This window comes from Odocoileus virginianus, chromosome 27 (genome assembly GCF_023699985.2).
Source record: "Odocoileus virginianus isolate 20LAN1187 ecotype Illinois chromosome 27, Ovbor_1.2, whole genome shotgun sequence".
NCBI classification, from domain to species: Eukaryota; Metazoa; Chordata; class Mammalia; order Artiodactyla; family Cervidae; genus Odocoileus; species Odocoileus virginianus.
In genome coordinates, this window is record NC_069700.1 from 32,286,965 (window position 1) to 32,305,013 (window position 18,049).

Genomic DNA, 18,049 nt, shown 5'->3' on the forward strand with positions numbered 1-18,049 from the left:
AACTCCCAGAGTTTACTCAAACTCATGTCCATTGAGTCAGTGATGCCATCCAACCATCTCATCCTCTGTCATCCCCTTCTCCTCCTGCCCTCAATTTTTCCCAGCATCAGGGTCTTTTCAAATGAGTCAGCTCTTTGCATCAGGTGGTCAAAGTACTGGAGTTTCAGCTTCAACATTAGTCCTTCCAATGAACGCCCGGGACTGATCTCCTTTAGGATGGACAAGTTGGATCTCCTTGCTATCCAAGGGACTCTCAAGAGTCTTCTCCAACACCACAGGTCAAAAGCATCAATTCTTCGGCACTCAGCTTTCTTTACAGTCCAACTCTCACATCCATACAGACGGAACTTTGTTAACAAAGTAATGTCTCTGATTTTTAATATGCTGTCGAGGTTGGTCATAACTTTTCTTCTAAGGAGTAAGCGTCCTTTAATTTCATGGCTGCAATCACCATCTGCAGTGATTTTGGAGCCCCACAAAATAAAGTCAGCTACTGTTTTCCACTGTTTCCCCATCTATTTGCCATGAAGTGATGGGACCAGATGCCATGATCTTAGTTTTCCGAATGTTGAGCTTTAAGCCAGCCTTTTCACTCTCCTCTTTCACTTTCATCAAGAGGCTCTTTAGTTCTTCTTCAGTTTCTGCCATAAGCATGGTGTCATCTGCATATCTGAGGTTATTGATATTTCTCCTGGCAACCTTGACTCCAGCTTGTGCTTCCTCCAGCCCAGCGTTTCTCATGATGTACTCTGCACAGAAGTTAAATAAGCAGGGTGACAGTATACAGCCTTGCTGTACTCCTTTTCCTATTTGGAACCAGTCTGTTGCTCCATGTCCAGTTCTAACTGTTGCTTCCTGACCTGCATATAGGTTTCTCAAGAGGCAGGTCAGGTGGTCTGATATTCCCATCTCTTTCAGAATTTTCCACAGCTTATTGTGATCCACACAGTCAAAGGCTTTGGCATAGTCAATGAAGCAGAAATAGATGTTTTTCTGGAATAATACGTATTCTTTAGTGTCTTTTTCTTTCACTCAATATTATGTCTCTGAGATTTATCCATGTTGCTGATATAGTAGTCATTCATTCATATAGTGTTTCATTGCAAGAATATTCCACAGTTTGGAAAGTGAGGTTCAAGATGGCTCCTTCGAGAGCACCAAAATCACAACTAGCTGTTGAACAACTATTGACAGGAGGATACTGAAACCCACCAAAAAGATACTCCACATCCAAAGACAAAGAAGCCAGCTGCAACAAGACAGTAGGAGGGATGCAATCAGGATAAAATCAAATGCTATACCCACTGGGTGGGTGACCCACAAACTGAAGAACAATAATACCAAAGATGGTCTCCCACTGTTGTGAAGGTTCTAAGCCCCACGTTAGGGGGATTTGATTACAAGACTTCCACAGGACTGGGGGAAACAGAGGCTCAACTCCTGGAGGGCACAAACAAAATCTTGCATGCACCAAGAGAGAATTTTGAGCATTACTTTGCTGGCGTGTGAGATGAGTGCAATCATGCAGTAGTTTGAACATTCTTTGGCATTGCCCTTCTTTGGGATTGGAATGAAAACTGACCTTTCCCAGTCTGGTGGCCACTGCTGAGCTTTCCAGATTTGCTGGCACAATTGAGTGCAGCACTTTAATAGCATCATCTTTTAGGATGTGAAATAAGCTCAACTGGGATTCCATCACCTCCACTAGCTTTGTTTGTAGTAAATGCTTCCTAAAGCCCACTTGACTTTGCATTCCAGGATGTCTGGCTCTAGATGACTGATCACACCATCGTGGTTATCTAGGTCATGAAGATCTTTTTTGTATAGAAAGAGCAAGACCCAGCTGAGCAAGACCCAGTTTTTCCCACTGCCAGTCCCTCCCATGAGGAAGCTTACACAAGCCTCTCAGTCTCATCCACCAGAGGGCAGACAGAAGAAATGAACCACAATCCCGCAGAGGCTAGAATGAAAACCACATCACAGAAAGTTAATCAGAATGAAAAAAAACAGAGGGCTATGCTCCGGATGAAAGGACAAAACCTCAGAAAAGCAACTAAATGAAGTGGAGATCAGGCAACCTTCCAGAAAAAGAATTCAGAAGAGTGATAGTGAAGATCATCCAGGATCTTGGAAAAAGAACAGAGAAAGATGCAAGTAATGTTTACCAAAGACCTAGAAAAACTAAAAAAACAAGCAAATAGAGATAACAATACATTAGAAGGAATCAACAGCAGAATAACTGAGGTAGAACAATGGATAAGTGACCTTGTGGTTACTTACACATGTCTCACATCCATAAAACAGAATGGTGGAAATCACTGCTGCAGAACAGAATATAGAAAAAAGAATGAAGAAAAAATGAAGACAGCCTAAAAGACCTAAGAAAATGAAAAGTGAAACTGTTAGTTGCTCAGAGACCTCTGGGACAACGTTAAATGCAACAACATTTCCGTTATAGAGATCCCAGATAAAGAGAGAGAGAAAAGACACAAAAAATACTTTGGAAGATAATAGCTGAAAATTTCCCTAACATGGGAAAGGAAATAGTCAACCAAGTCCAGGAAGCATAAAGAGTCCCAGGCAGGAGAAACCCAAGGAGGAACACACCAAGACACACAGTAATCAAACTGAAAAAAATTAAAGATAAAGGTAAAATATTAAAAGCAACAAGGGAAAAATGACAAATAACAGATAAGGGAACCCCCCATCAGGTTATCAGCTGGTTTTCTCAAAGAAAGCCTAAAAGCCAGAAGGGAATGGCATGATATAGTTAATATTTAAAGTGGTGAAAAGGAAGAACCTACAACCAAGAATACTCTACCCAGCCAGACTCTTGTTCAGGGAAAACCTAAAACCAAGAATAATACTTTACCCAGTAAGACTCTTGTTCAGATTTAACAGAGAAAGCAAAAGCTTTCCAGAGTAGCAAAAGTTAAAGAGAATTCAGCACAACCAAACCAGCTTTATTTGCAACAAACACTAAATGAACTTCTCCAGGCAAGAAACACAAGACAGGGAAAAGACCTAAACAAAATAAACCTGAAACAATTAAGAAAATGGTAACAGGATCATACATATTGAAAATTACCTTAAATGTAAATGAATTAAATGCACCAACCAAAAAATATAGACTGGCTGAGCAGATGTTTTCATGTGCATGTATGCACTTCCACTTACCACATCACCCTGCTTGACTCCCCAAATTGTATGTAATTATTTTATATTGTTAGATTAATCATGTTATCATTGTGATTTGCGATTTGTAATTATCTTTTATTTTTTGTCTAGCTATTGATTGTGAAAACTAATATCTTCTACTATTGTAAAAAAGAAAAGGACAGTGAAGCAAATAAAAGTGAAAATGACAGGGCCCCTCAGAATATTCATGTTCATCATTTCGTAATATCCATCACAGCTTTACTCTACAATCTGAAGAGGAAAATGAGCTTCCCAGATGGCTCAGTGGTAAAGAATCCACCTGCCAATGCAGGAGACATGGGTTCAATCTCTGGGATGGGAAGATGCCCTGGAGAAGGAAATGGCAACCCACTCCAGTCTTGCCTGGGAAATCCCACGGACAGAGGAGCCTAGGGGCTGCAATCCATGGGGTCACAGGAGTGGAACATGTCTTAGCACTACACAACAACAACAACGTATGTATGTATGTATACATATATACACATATATACATACACAACTTTAATAAATAATGACAAATATTTTCCCAAAATAGTTGTACCTATTTATATTTCTATCAAAAGACTACTTGGCTCCATACCCATGTAAATATATGGCATCATTAAAATGTGATTATAGTTACTCTGACTACAGGGTGTGTCGTGGTATTCCATCATGTATTTCACAGATCATTAATGAAGCTGAACAATGTTTCAAGGATACTGAACAATCAGAAAGAATCTTTTGTGAAGTGCCTGGTTCTTGCCCATTTTTAAAACTGGATTATCTTTCTTTTTCTTATTGATTTGGAGTTCTGTTTACATCCAGTGGCTCAGATGGTAAAGAATCTGCCTGCAATGCAGGAAACCTGGTTTGGATCCCTGGGTTGGGAAGATCCCCTAGAGGAGGGCATGGCAACCCACTCCAGTATTCTTGCCTGGAGAATTCCCATGGACGGAGGAGCCTAGTGGGCTGCAGTCCATGGGGTTGCAAAGAGTTGGACACGACTGAGCAACTAAGAGTGTGTGTGTGTGTGTGTGTGTGTATGTGCACACACACACACACACACACACACACATCCAAGTATAAGCCCTTCACTGATTATATCTTTAGCAAGTATCTTCCACTTAATCATGCTTTCACTCTCTTAATGATATATTTTGGTGAATGGAAATTCTTAATTTTAATGTGATATCATCAGTATTTTTTAAAAGTATCCCATGTATGGGCAAAATTGGAAACAGTTGAGAACCACTGCTCTAGCTGCTGGGAGGCGGAAAGCTGAATTGCTCCAAGCAGCAAGGTTTGTTCAGACTCAAGTGTCCCCAGAAGGGGTTAAACTAGATCATCTCTAAGGTCCCCTTTTCAGTGCCAATTTCTATTCTGCTCACAGGGCCTTGCCAAGAGTGCCGAACCAATTTACTTAGCATTTATGCTCTCCTTCAACACCATGCCAACTCAACTTAATCCTAGTGCAGGAAGATACTTTCTCCAACAGCTTAAATCTAGCAGTTTTATGCATGCAAAATGAGGCTGCTGGGCAGGCCAGCAGGATACCTGTGATAATCTGAATTATAATAAGAAATATATATATTTGGTATTCATGCCCATTTCTAGCAGTTTCTAAAAACCCTTGAAATTTCCTAAGTGGTAAGAGAGATCAAGGTATCCTTTGTTATGTAAATGAGGTGACTTTTGGAATACCCCAGGGTCACCTATGAGGTCTGGTTGCCAGGGGAACCAATCCAGTGACTGGAGGGCAGGAACTTTCAGTCTATCTTAGTTAGCATCAGATTTCAGTTCCACCCCTCAAGCCCTGGGAGGGGAGAGAAGTTAGAGGTTGATCATCACTGGCCAGTGATTCAATCAATTACACATATGTAATAAAGTCTCCAAAAAAACCCCAAAAGGATGGGGTTTGGGCATGGAAGCTCTGTGTCTTTTCCCATATACAGTCCTAAAGGAAATCAGTCCTGAATATTCATGGAAGGACTGATGCTGAAGCTCCAATACTGTGGCCACCGGATGTAAAGAACTGACCTACTGGAAAAGACCCTGATGCTGGGAAAGACTAAAGGCAGGAGGAGGAGACAACAGAGGATGAGATGGTTGGATGGCATCACTGACTCGATGGACATGAGTTTGAGTAAGCTCTGGGAGTTGGTGATGGACAGGGAAGCCTGGCGTGCTGCAGTCCATGGGGTCACAAAGAATCAGACACGACTGAGTGACTGAACTGAATTGATGCATCTTTTTCATGAGGATGTTCACTTGTACCCCCGACCACATCCTTTTACAATAAACCAGTAAATGTAAGAAAATGTATTCCTGAGTTGTGAATCACTCTGAAGCTGATTGGAGAAGGCAATGGCAACCCACTCTGGTACTCTTTCCTGGAAAATCCCATGGACGGAGGAACCTGGTGGGTTGCAGTCCATGGGGTCGCTAAGAGTTGGACATGACTGAGCGACTTCACTTTCACTTTTCACTTTCATGCATTGGAGAAGGAAATGGCAACCCACTCCAGTATTCCTGCCTGGAGAATCTCAGGGACGGGGGAGCCTAGTGGGCTGCTGTCTATGGGGTTGCACAGAGTCAGACACGACTGAAGCAACTTAGTAGCAGCAGCAGCTGAAGCTGATTAATTAAATCCAAAATGGGAGGTGGCCATGGGAACCTCTGATTTAGCCAGTCAGCCAGAAGTACAGGTTAAAACCTGGACTTGCAACTGGCACCCAAAGTTCAAGGACAGGGTCCTTGGAACCTCCAACATATAACCAGTTGAAGCACAGATGTTAACCTGGGGTTGTGACTGGTATCTGAAGTGGAAAGTAGTCTTGTGGGACTAAGCCCTCTACCTGTAGAATCTGATGCTATCTCAGGTAGACAGATGGGGGGTGCGGAGGGAACTCCCCCACACCTGTTGGCATTGGTCTCAGAATGATCTTAATACCTTTCCTTCTAACAAGTATCTTTAAAATCCTTTCAACCAGAGCAGTGCAAACTGGTGTCAAAAGACATTTCACACTTCCTAATCCTTAACTGGTTACAGTAGAATTTCTCTCACTTCATAGTCTATATTTTCACTGTATTTGCACTTTCGGTACAAACTTCACATATGCACTTTAGGTACTTCCTAAATTGCTGGGTCTATACATTATTTCAACTTCCTTAGTATTTGTGGTTTTCAAATTTGTTTCAAGCAAACAAACAAACAAAAAAAACTTTGAGGAAATCTTCCTTAGAGCACTAACTCATAAAACATGTTAAATGTGAGGGAAGGGGTTTGCCCTGATGGAAAGGAGTGAGAAAAAGAAGGAGTAAGTGTAGTCAGCTCAGTTCCCCCTGTTCCCCATGCCCTGAATCACAGGTGTACCCTAGAATCTTCATCAGATTCCCAAGGTCTCTGGACCTTTGACTCACAAGAGACAAAATTCACTGGTAACTTAGTCTAGTTTCTGGAACAGGACCCATTGCCCCAACACAGGTGTTCCTTTGCTGTTCAGTTGCTATGTCATGTTCACTCTTCTGTGACCACAGGGATTGCAGCCCCAGGATCCTCTGTTTGTGGGATTTCCCAGGCAAGAATACTGGAACAGGTTGCCATTTCCCTCTCCAGGGGATTTTCCTGACCCAGGGATCGAACCCTCATCTCCTGCATTGGCAGATGAATTCTTTACCATTAAGCCAACAGGGAAGCCCAGATGTTCCCTACAAAGTAACTTATTTTGGCATAATCTAACCTCTGGCAGCATAGAGAAATAGTCATTTCTGGGCAAGACAAGTGAGTAGCTATGGTAGAAGATATATTTTTAAATCTTTTAATTTTGTACCACGTATTACCTTTGGGGAGGAAAAAAACCCTAACCTAAAAATAAATAGACAGGAAGGAGATTCAAGAGAGAGGGGATATACATATACCTATGATTGATTCACATTGATACACAATACTGTAAAGCAATTATCCTCCAATTAAAAAAAAAATCCAATAAAAGTAACTAGGCTTCCATGGATTACTGTACCTTGTTGTCCATAATTGTCCACTGGCCCTCAGCATTCTGCTTCAAAACACAGTGGTTTCGGGAAATCATCAGAGGGCAGATTTTTGATACCAACTGGTATGTAACACCAAATCCTCGCCCTACAGTCACCTAGGAAGATAATAACAAAGTAAGAGACACAATCAGCCACTGCACCGAAAAAGGAGGTCTTTTGCCATCTTGTCAACCAACAGTTATCCGCAAGTCTTGACTTATGAAACCAGACTCCCATGAAACCCAAATAGATCGCTGGCCATCTCCTCCTTCATTTGCCACTGGAGCCACTGAGTAGAAAAAGGCAAAAAGCTGTGACAAGAGTTAGCTGAACAGAGTTAGCCATGGAGTATTACGACTGGTGATGAGAGTCAATTCCTAGGCAGGTTGATAAGAAGTCAGGAGTCCTGGAGGAGGAGAAAGGGGTCTGGGGCTCTCAAAGCAGAGACAGGGGTCTAGGGTTCTCAAGGAAGAGGAAAGGACAAATTTTTTGTTTTCCTCTACATTTCTTAGTTTTAGTCACATAAAACATTTTTTCCTTTAAGCCAGGAACTGATGATTACATAACAAACAACTCAGTTTAAACTCTGTACTAAGGATTAAGAACAACAATGTATCCTGCTTGAGGACAGTTTCTTCTTCCTGAAAACCTTCTGGCTAATGAGTTTGAATAAACTCAGAGAGTTGGTAATGGGCAGGGAGGCCTGGCATGCTGCGACTCATGGGGTCGCAAAGAATTGGACGCGACTGAATTGAACTGAACTCTGTTATCTTAAAATGTAAATTATGGGAGTGGGTTTAGTAAGATCTTTACAATCTTGAAACATTCTTTTGATTTATTGTAATAACTAATTAAAAAGTATGTAACTCCCTTGCTAACACTGGTGGGGGTTGGTCATTCTCCGTCCCCTTCTGGTGTCCACGTCAGAAGCTTTCCTGTCCCTTTTCACTTTAATAAAACTCTGCTACACAAAAACTCTTGAGTGATCAAACCTGGTTCCTGGTCCCAAAGTTAAATCTTCTTCAGATTCTGAAAGGCCACTCAGGATGGAGGATTCCTTTCTACACACCCCCATCAACTAGTCTTAAACACTGCCAAGAACTATAGCTTCTGTACAAGACAGTCTCTCCGGTTTTTTAATGGCTCTGACTTGGCCTCTTTCTTCCTATAAATTCCATTCTTTGGCCCAGGTTCTGCTCTGGGCACCACCAGAAAAATCTCCAATTCCCCTTTTCACATGGCAGCTATAAATTATTTACTGAATCTTCCCTTTTCTTGACCCTGTGTTTCCAATTACTTCGATGTAACTCCATGGCATAGGTTTGAGTCTTTTTGCCATCCTATGGGTCTGTGAAGAGACCCCTGGTTTATTTTTATTCCTGGATGCCACATCAAGAAAAATAAACCTAATTTTTATTACATAGCCGGATGCAAGTATCACTTTCTCAGTCCTAGATATTATCACTGGAACATATAAGATGCATTAGCTTTCATAGCAGATATATCACACTGTCAATGTATCTTTAGGCTGAAGAATAATTAAATTTCTTGGTCTAATCCTCCCCTGAAAGAAAGAAGGAAAGAAAGCTGAGCACCAAAGAATTGATGCTTTTGAACTGTGGTATTGGAGAAGACTCGAGAGCCCCTTGAACTTCAAGAAGATCAAATCAGTCAGGAAATCAGTCCTGAATATTCATGGAAGGACTAATGCTGAAGCTAAAACTCCAATACTTTGGCCACCTGATTTGAAGAACTGACTCATTGGAAAAGACTTCGATGCTGGAAAAGATTGAAGCAGGAGAAAGGGACAACAGAAGATGAGATGGATGGCATCACTGACTTGATGCTTGAGCAAGCTCCAGGAGTTGGTGATGGACAGGGAAGCCTGGCGTACTGCAGTTCTTGGGGTTGAAAAGGACATGACTGAGCGACTGAACTGAACGCTCCCCTAAGAATTTTTATGCTAAATCATGTCTCTTCTATCCTATATTTGACTAGTTGGTAAATCTGGATTCCAGTACAGGATCAATTGATTCCTATTAAATTTCATCTTGTTAATTCAGCCTATCATGAGCTTGTCAAGACTTTTCTAAACTTTTCATCTGCCATCAGACATAATCAGTATCTCTTCCAGCTTTGAGTCACCCACCAAAATGATATGATGCCCTCTGTACCTTCATTCAAGACACAGATAAAAAGATTAAAATAGGCTACAACCAAAGGCAAAACTCTCAGGACAGCCTAGTAAACATTCTACCACACAATTTAGCAATCACCTTCAACAGTTATAGTTCAACCAAAAGATGAAAAAGAAAAAGTCCTTATTTTCCATCTTATCCATAAAGACAGGTTGCAATGAAATCCCAGTTCACATCTAACATATTTTTTTGACAAACCAGTCGAGTTCATAATGACCCTGTGAAGGAAGGAAATAAGATTCTTCTGGAATCCAGATCACAGAATTTGCTTTTTCTTCTTGGTACACAAGTCACCTCTTTGGTGATCTATAACCCCAACCTTACTTGGGAATATTAAGCCAAATAGTCTGTGGTTTTCTAAAAGCTGCCTCTTTTGTTCCTCTTGAAATTCTTTCAAAATCATGCCTGTCCTCAGTCCCTAAAAAACCACCACAGCTTTTTGCCCCAATCTATTCCTCCCCACAAACTCTCATCTCAGTAACTCACACTACCACCCAACCCACTGCTTAGCCCCAAACCCAGGAGCCATTCATGGCCCTCATCCGGATCCACATTCAAATCATCAGCAAAATCTACTGGCTGTAATTCAAATATGCCCTAAATCTACTCACTTCTATCAGTGGCCACTATCTTAATCCAAACCACACTGCTTCCTCTAGTTGGGCTGTTTTTGCTCCTGTGCTAGCCCCCATTCTTTACACAGTAGCTAGAGTAGTAATATAAAAACCTTAAACCAGGTTTTCCCCTTTCTTAAAATTCTCTAATAATCCAAACTTCCTTCCACAGTCTCTAAGGCCCTCAATGTCCTAACTCCCTCTATCTCTTCAGTTTATCCCACATCATGGTTAGAAACACTGACTTCTACCTGAGGGTATTTTCACCTATCTCCTCTGGTTAGAACATTCTTCTTTCAGACGTTTGCATGGGCTCCTTCCCATCTTTCAAGTTTCAGCTCCTCAGAGGCCTACCCTGATTACCTGATCTAAAGTTGCTGCCTGCTCCCTCCCTCGCCATTGCATTCCTTCACATTAATAGCATGTGCTTACCACAATCCAAAATTACATCGCTTGTTTCATTTATTTTTGTCTACTTTTATTTATTTTTCTACATTTATATTTAGAATTTAAATTTCATGAGCAGGGACCTTATCCATATTGTGTACCACAGTATTTCTGTACTCCTTAGAGCCTCTTTCTGCTCAGTAAATATTTGTGAATAAATGGAAAAATAGAGAGATCTTGCTTATGAGTCCTCCTGGATTCCAGGAGATGGGTGTTTTTTAGGTCAGAAGTTGGAAAATGGGTTATTACCACTGGAAACCACGGAGCAGCAGCCAGGAACCTTACAAACCTGACTTGTTTGCCTTTACAATGTAGTGATCACCTCGACCAAAATCCTGAGTCTGAAGTTTCTCAGTGCTTTGACGTTTGCCAGAAATTAATTATAGAAGTTCCTCTGAGCACACATATCCTTTAAAAATGGAATGTTGAGGATTTATCTGTCACCCATATTCAATAAGAATTTCCATTTAGGTAGCTTTATTTCTAGCAAGAAAGTATTCAATATTCCACTTCAATATTTGAGGGGAGACAGACTGCCATTATGGGTAGCCTGGAGACAATAATACAAAAAAGGGAATAATGAGTGCTTTTTCTGAAATTGCCTATGAACTCTGAATCCAGGAAAGGAAGAAAACACTTTTTTTCTCTTTCCCTTCACTATCTGGTCCTAGAATATACCTTGATATATTGATAATTCATCTACACCCATTCAGGCAGACACTTTGCTACAGTATTTCCTTCAGTGAAATGAGAGGAACTTTCATTATCATAGCTGAGACTTTGGGGAACTGGGGAGGCAAGAAACTGACCTTTACTCTGCTGTTGTAACTAAATGGTATCAGCATACCTCCTAAAATCTTGTGTGCACCATCTTGTGCTATGGTTTGGGGACTGTTACAATTAGCAAGACATCATTCATCTATTCAGCTTATCTGAATATCCATCATCATTCATAACATAACAACAAACTATCACTAACAAGCTATGGGTTGCTTCCATTTACAAAGTTGTGCCAGCCTCTTCACTTACTGACAGTATTAGTCTACAAATTAATCCTGTCCTTACCCACCTTTACTAATGCTTTCTTCCTAGGCATGACTCCTTCGTGTATGCTAAGTTGCTTCAGTCATGTCCGACTCTGCAACCCTATGAGCTGTAGCCTACCAGGCTCCTCTGTCCGTGGGATTCTCTAGTAAGAATACTGGCGTGGGTTGCCATGCCCTCCTCCAGGGGATCTCCCCCACCCAGGGATCAAACCAGCGTCTCCTGTGACCCCTGCACTGCAGGCAGATACCACTGAGCCACTGGAGAAGCCCAGGCATGACTCCTACGGTATCCCAGTGACCATCAACTCCTCTCGGATGACCCTTTAACAACCCTCTTAGGGCTCCCCTGGTGGCTCAGCTGATAAAGAACCTGCCTGCAATGTGGGAAACCTGGGTTCAATCCCTGGGTTGGGAAGATCCCCTGAAGAAGGGAATGGCTACCCACTCCAGTATTCTGGCCTGGAGAATTCCATGGACTATATAGTCCATGTGGTCACAGAGAGTTGGACACGACTGAGTGACTTTCACTTTCACTAGGGCAAAGAGCTTCGTGAAAACCAAATACATGAGAAGAAAAAAAGAAAAATGAAGATACTATGGTTTTCCCCAAAGGCGTAGTTATAGGGCCTGGGAACTAGATAGTTTGCAATAAACCTATCTGTTTTTCTACCAAGCTCTCTGGGCTGGTTTAAGAAATTTAAAGACACCCATTCAGGCAGATACTTTGCTACAGTATTTCCTTCAGTGAAACGAGAGGAACTTTCATTATTATAGCTGAGACTTTGGGGAACTGGGAAGGCAAGAAACTGACCTTACTCTGCTGTTGTAACTAAATGGTATCAGCATACTTTCTAAAATCTTGTGTGCAACATCTTGTGCTATGGTTTGGGGACTGTTACAATTAGCAAGACATCACGTCTTGGCTTTGACTCAAGCTCTGCTCATACACACTGCCCACTGTGTACGAACCACTTCCTAAGATCCGACCTTGAAGATGGCCAGGTCTATGAGGAGAGCCCCATTAGAGGTAGTCTCACAAAAAATTATCCAATAGTTTAAAATATGTATAGGAGCACTTTAAAGCACTATAAAGTCCCCTTTATAGAGGCTTTAACTCTTTCTGTCTGCACCCTCCCCAAGACTCTCACTGCTACCAAGCTACTGAGAAGCAATGAATTAATGCACCACAACTGAAATTTTTTTTTTTTTTTTTTCTCATGGCGGAAGAGTTGGGTGGGCTGTGCATCATGTGGAATCTTAGTTTCCCAGTCAGGGATGAAACCCGTGCCCCATGCATTGGAAGGGCAGAGTGTTAACCACTGGACCATCAGGGAAGTCCCCATGGCAACTGAATCTTAAAGAATGAATTAACATGACTACTAAATTCCTTATAGGGTTGTGTGTGGGTGTGGTACATGTGCAGGGCTTGCACTAGGTGATGTGTGTGAACGTTTGGCCCTATAGAAAATAAGGTAGAGTTACTATTATGCAGGTGTTAGTATCGTCATTTGTTAAACTTCCCAAAAGTATGGACTTCCTTGGTGGTCCAGTGGTTAAGAATCTGCCTTGCAATGTAGGAGATATGGGTTTGAACCCTGGCAGGGGAACAAAGATCCCACATGCTGTGGAGCAACTAAGCCTGCACACCACAACTACTGAGCCCACACGCCACAATGAGAGATCCTGCATGATGCAGTGAAGATCCTGCATGCCATAACTAAGATCAAATAAATAAATGCATAAATTAAAAAAAAAAAAAAAAACTTGTGACCCCATGAACTAGAGTGTGCCAGGCTTCCCTGTCCTTTACTATCTTCTGGAATTTGCTCAAACTCATATCGATTGGGTTGGTAATGCTATCCATCTCACCCTCTGTTGCTCCTCTTCCTGCCCTCAATCTTTCCCGGCATCAGGGTCTTTTCTAAGGAGTCAGTTCTTTTGCATCAGGTGGCCAAAGTATTGGAGCTTCAGCATCAGTCCTTCTAATGAATATTCAAGGTTGATTTCCTTTAGGATTTACTGGTTTGATCTTGCAGTCTAAGGGGCTCTCAAGACTCTTCTCCAGCAACACAATTTGAAAGCATCAATTCTATGGCACTCAGCCTACTTTATGATCCAACTCTCACATCTGTACATGACTACTGGAAAAACCATAGCTTTAACTATATGGACCTTTCTGGCAAAGTGATGTCCCTGCTTTTTAATATGTTGTCTAGGTTTGTTACAGCTTTCTTTCCAAGGAGCAAGTGTCTCTCAATTTCACGATGGCAGTCACAATCTGCAGTGATTTTGGAGCCGAAGAAAATAAAATGTGCTACTGTTTCCACTTTATCTCCATCTACTTGCCATGAAGTGATGGGACTGGATGCCATGATCTCAGTTTTTTGAATACTGAGTTTTAAGCCAGTTTTTTCACTTTCCTCTTCACTTTCTCCTAGCAAACTTGATTCTAGCTTGTGATTCATCCAGCCCAGCATTTTGCATGATGTACTCTGCATATAAGCTAAATAAGCAAGGTGATAATATACAGCCTTGATGTACTTCTTTTCCAATTTTGAACCAGTCTGTTGTTTCATGTCAGGTTCTAACTGTTGCTGCATGACCTGCACACAGGGTTCTCAACAGACAGGTAAGCTGGTCTGGTATTTCCATCTATTTAAGAATTTCCCACAGTTCATTGTGATCCACACAGTCAAAGACTTTAGTATAGTCAATGAATCAGAAGCAGATGTTCTTCTGGAATTCCCTTGTTTTCTCTACGATCCAACAGATGCTGGAAATTTGATCTCTGGTTCCTTTGCCTTTTCTAAATTTACCTGGTATATCAGGAAGTTCTTGGTTCATGTACTGCTGAAGATTTTGAGCATTACCTTGCTAGCATGTGAAATGAGTGCAACTGTACACTAGTTTGAACATTCTCTGGCACTGTCCTTTGGGACTGGAATGAAAACTAACCTTTTCCAGTCCTGTGGCGACTGCTGACTTTTCCAAATTTGCTGACATATTGAGTGCAGCACTTTTACAACATCATTTCTTAGGATCTGAAATAGCTCAGCTGGAACTCTGTCACCTCTACTGGCTTTGTTTGTAGTAAAGCTTCCTAATGCCCACTTGACTTCACACTACAGGATGTCTGGCTCTAGGTTAGTGCCCATACAGTTGTGGTTATCTGGGTCATTAAGACCTTTTTTGTATAGCTCTTCTGTGTATTCTTGCCACCTCTTAATCTCTTCTGTTAGGTCCTTACTGTTTCTGTCCTTTATCATGCCCATCCTTGCATGAAATGTTCCCCTTGACATTTTCAATTTTCTTGAGGAGATCTCTAGTCTTTCAGATTCTATTGTTTTACTCTATTTCTTTGCACTGATCACTTAAGAAGGCTTTGTTATCTCTCCTTGCTATTCTCTGGAACCCAGCATTCAGCTGGGTGTTTGTTTCCCTTTCTCCCTTGCCTTTCGGTTCTCTCCTTTTCTCACCTATTTGTAAAGCCTCCTCAGACAACCGTGCTGCCTTCTTTTCCTTAATACTAAATAAACCACAGCTTGGCACTTGATTAGCCTCTGCATGGATGTTCTCAAACTGCTTCACTGTATAAAATCCTCCTTTTCCCAGTCAAGCAGTGAACTCTGAGAGTAGAAGCCATTATTATTTATCCCTCTCTTCCTATACCAAACAGTGTAAGTACTCAATAAATACCCGAGACTGAGCCGAGATTACCTAACTTATAGGAAAAATTTAAACATATAAAATTACCTAAAGACTTGTTTGTCCTTCACACAAATGTTTCCAAAACCAAAACGGTTCCCAGTCACCCCAAAATGGTCCCTGATCTAGCCATCCTTTCCAAGTAGACTACATTCTCTCTTCCCTCTTTTCCATCATCTGTAAAACCACCACCCCAGTCCTAGCGGCCTCCAACTGAAACTGTGCCTCACCTCTCAAGTTGTTTTTGTTTTGCATTTATGACAGCATTGGAGAACGTCAGAAACGGCCTCTGGAGAGAATTCTCATATTTCTGAAACCCTACCCCAACCCAGGAGGTGCCAATGGGCAGTACCGAGGCTCACAGGAGAATTGTGGCCCACATCAAAGCGCCAATTCTCATGAACTGTTAAAGAAAAAGACACTTTTACGTTAAAGCCTGGGTATTTTAAGGGGCACTACCCCAAGCTCGCAATCGTTTTCAAAATAAACTTGAGAAAGTTTCTTCTCTCAGCAGTCCCCCGAATTTCCCCCTCAAATGCCGGGCAGCTCCGCCTCCCAGTTCCGCCACCCGGGCGGTCGCCGACGCGCTCCGTGAGACCCACAGTCGCCTTTCCCCTCGAAACCCCAGCAGTCCTCATAGCCTCGACGTTCACCTCTCGCTCTGCCCCTCAACCAGGCTCCTTCCCGCAACCCAGACACCTGGCCCAGCTCGCCCCTCGGGCCTAGGACGCTGTCAGAGGGGCCATCTTTTCTCCCGCGCGGCCCTACTTCCCCCGGACACCTCCCACCTGAGACCCTCCCCGCCCCCAAACCGCTCGCACCAGGCCCCTTTCTCCGTTCCCTCATCTAGGACCCACCCCTCACCGCTCTCCTCTACTGCTCCCACCTCCTCTTTCCGGTTCATCCCTCCCGCCCGGACGCGAGGCCTCCCTTGGACCCCGGCCTCCTCCAACCCCCTTCCCTCGCCTCAAGAAGACCCCTCCCCCTCACCTCATTTCCATCCTCCAGCAGCAGCCACTCGGCGTTCATCCCCACTCGTCGCAAGCACCAGCTCCGTTCACCCGCGCCGCCTTCCGTGACCAGGGAGCCGGGATCCCCCATAGTCCACTCAGACCGGGGTCGCAGTCAGCACACGGCGAGACCCTGACGTGGGTTCCCGCCGCCTCTCGGCTTCCTCGCGGGCGCCATACCTACACCCCAGACAGAAGCAGTTGCTACGGGCTCACGATCGATGTGAATGTGCGCTTGGACTCCGCCCCCAGCCCGCCCCGCCAGCGAGTGGGAGTCACTGCGCCTGCGCGAGAGGAGGGCACTTGGCGGCCGGTAGCCCAGGTGAGGGTGGTCTAGGCCAGGTGAGGGTGGGTCTAGCCCAAGGTGCGGCATTTGCCGCCCCCCCCCCCCCCCCCGCCCCAGGCACTCTAATGCTCCTGTCACACCTTGTACACCCTTTGTAGAACCCTTACCCCAGTCTTAGCCTCCCCACACTGGAGTCTCGTCTCACTTTTCCTCCTTTTTAAAAATTTTGCTTTATAACGCTTTCTAAGTTATTTAAAATTATAACCTACTATTAAACAACTTTTAACTTGTGATGTTTTAAATCTATTAAAGTTGTTTTAAATAGCACCTCTTTTGCACCATCTCCTTTTTTTTTTTTTTTAACTTAGACTGAAAAAAAAAATTAAAAAAATTTAAAAAAGGAAGGAAGGAATCCCTTGTCAGTCTAGTGGTTAGGACTCCGCTTTCACTGACAGGGTAGCGCAGTTCAGTCCCTCGTTGGGGAATTAAGATCCTGCAAAAAAAAAAAAAAAAAAAAAGATCCTGCTAGCGTAGCAGAGCGACTCACCCTTTTCCCGCCCCCCGCAAAAAAAGTATAAAAAAAAACTTAGAGCTTATTAGGCAAATCTATCCAGGCAGAAAGCAGTTACCTGCTGCTAAGTGTGGAAGCCTAGGGGCTGAATGCAAAGGGACTTGAGAGAATTTTCGGAGGTGATAGAATTGTTTAAAACTGGATTGTGGTATACACTGGAACATAATATCCTACATCAATTATATTTCAGTTAAAAATAAGTAAATAAATGAAAATGAAACTAGATTGTAGTGATGAGTATAAATCTACTGCAAAATCCTTGAAGCATGCATTTCTGATGGATTTTTTAAAACTTTATTGACGTATAGTTGATTTACATATAGTTGACATATAGTTGACATATAGTTGATTGACATATAGTTGATTTACAATATTGTGTTGATTTCTGCTGCACAGCAAAGTGACTCAGTTATACATGTATATTCTTTTCCATTATGATTTATTACAGGATACCAAATATAGATCCCTGTGCTATTCAGTAGGACTATGTGATTTATTCTATATATAGTAGTCTGCAGTGGCACATCCCAAGCTTCTAATTTATCTCTCTCCCTACCCTTCCCTTTTGGTAACCATAAGTTTGTTTTCTAAGCCTGTGAGTCTGTTTCTGTTTTGTAAACATTTGTGTTTTTGTTTAGATTCCACACAAAAGTGATATCATATGGTATTTGTCTTTCTCTTTCTGACTTACTTCACTTAATATGATAATCTCTAGTTTCACCATGTTGCTGCAAATGGCATTATTTCATTCTTTTTATGCCTTAGTAATATTCCATTGTGTGTGCACGCACGTGTGTGTGTGTGTGTGTGTGTGTGTGTGTGTGTATACCACATCTTCTTTGTCCACAAATGGATGAATTTTATGGTGTGTGAATTATCCTCAGCAAAGCTATTAATTAAAAAACAGTTTCAGACTCTTTCCTTTGATTCTCCAGTATGGTCTGGTAACTGCTCCCTGTA

At 42.4% G+C, this 18,049-nt stretch overlaps 1 protein-coding gene across 4 annotated transcripts in view; it reads right to left on the reverse strand.

Moving 5' to 3' along the window:
* RNF8 (ring finger protein 8) overlaps nucleotides 1–16,466 on the reverse strand; it is a 36,444-nt gene extending 19,978 nt beyond the window's left edge. Inside the window, exons 1-2 of one of the 4 annotated variants that reach the window (XM_020885771.2) lie at nucleotides 16,213–16,464; nucleotides 7,200–7,328 (exon numbers count right to left, since the gene is read on the reverse strand). In XM_020885771.2, the coding sequence (XP_020741430.2) occupies nucleotides 7,200–7,328; nucleotides 16,213–16,323 (240 nt within the window). In that variant the 5' untranslated portion in view covers nucleotides 16,324–16,464. Of the gene's footprint in view, nucleotides 1–7,199; nucleotides 7,329–16,212 lie in introns of all 4 variants that reach the window. The other 3 variants (XM_020885768.2, XM_070456518.1, XM_070456519.1) reach the window with 3 other exon arrangements.
* Between the last annotated feature and the right edge of the window lie 1,583 nt (nucleotides 16,467–18,049).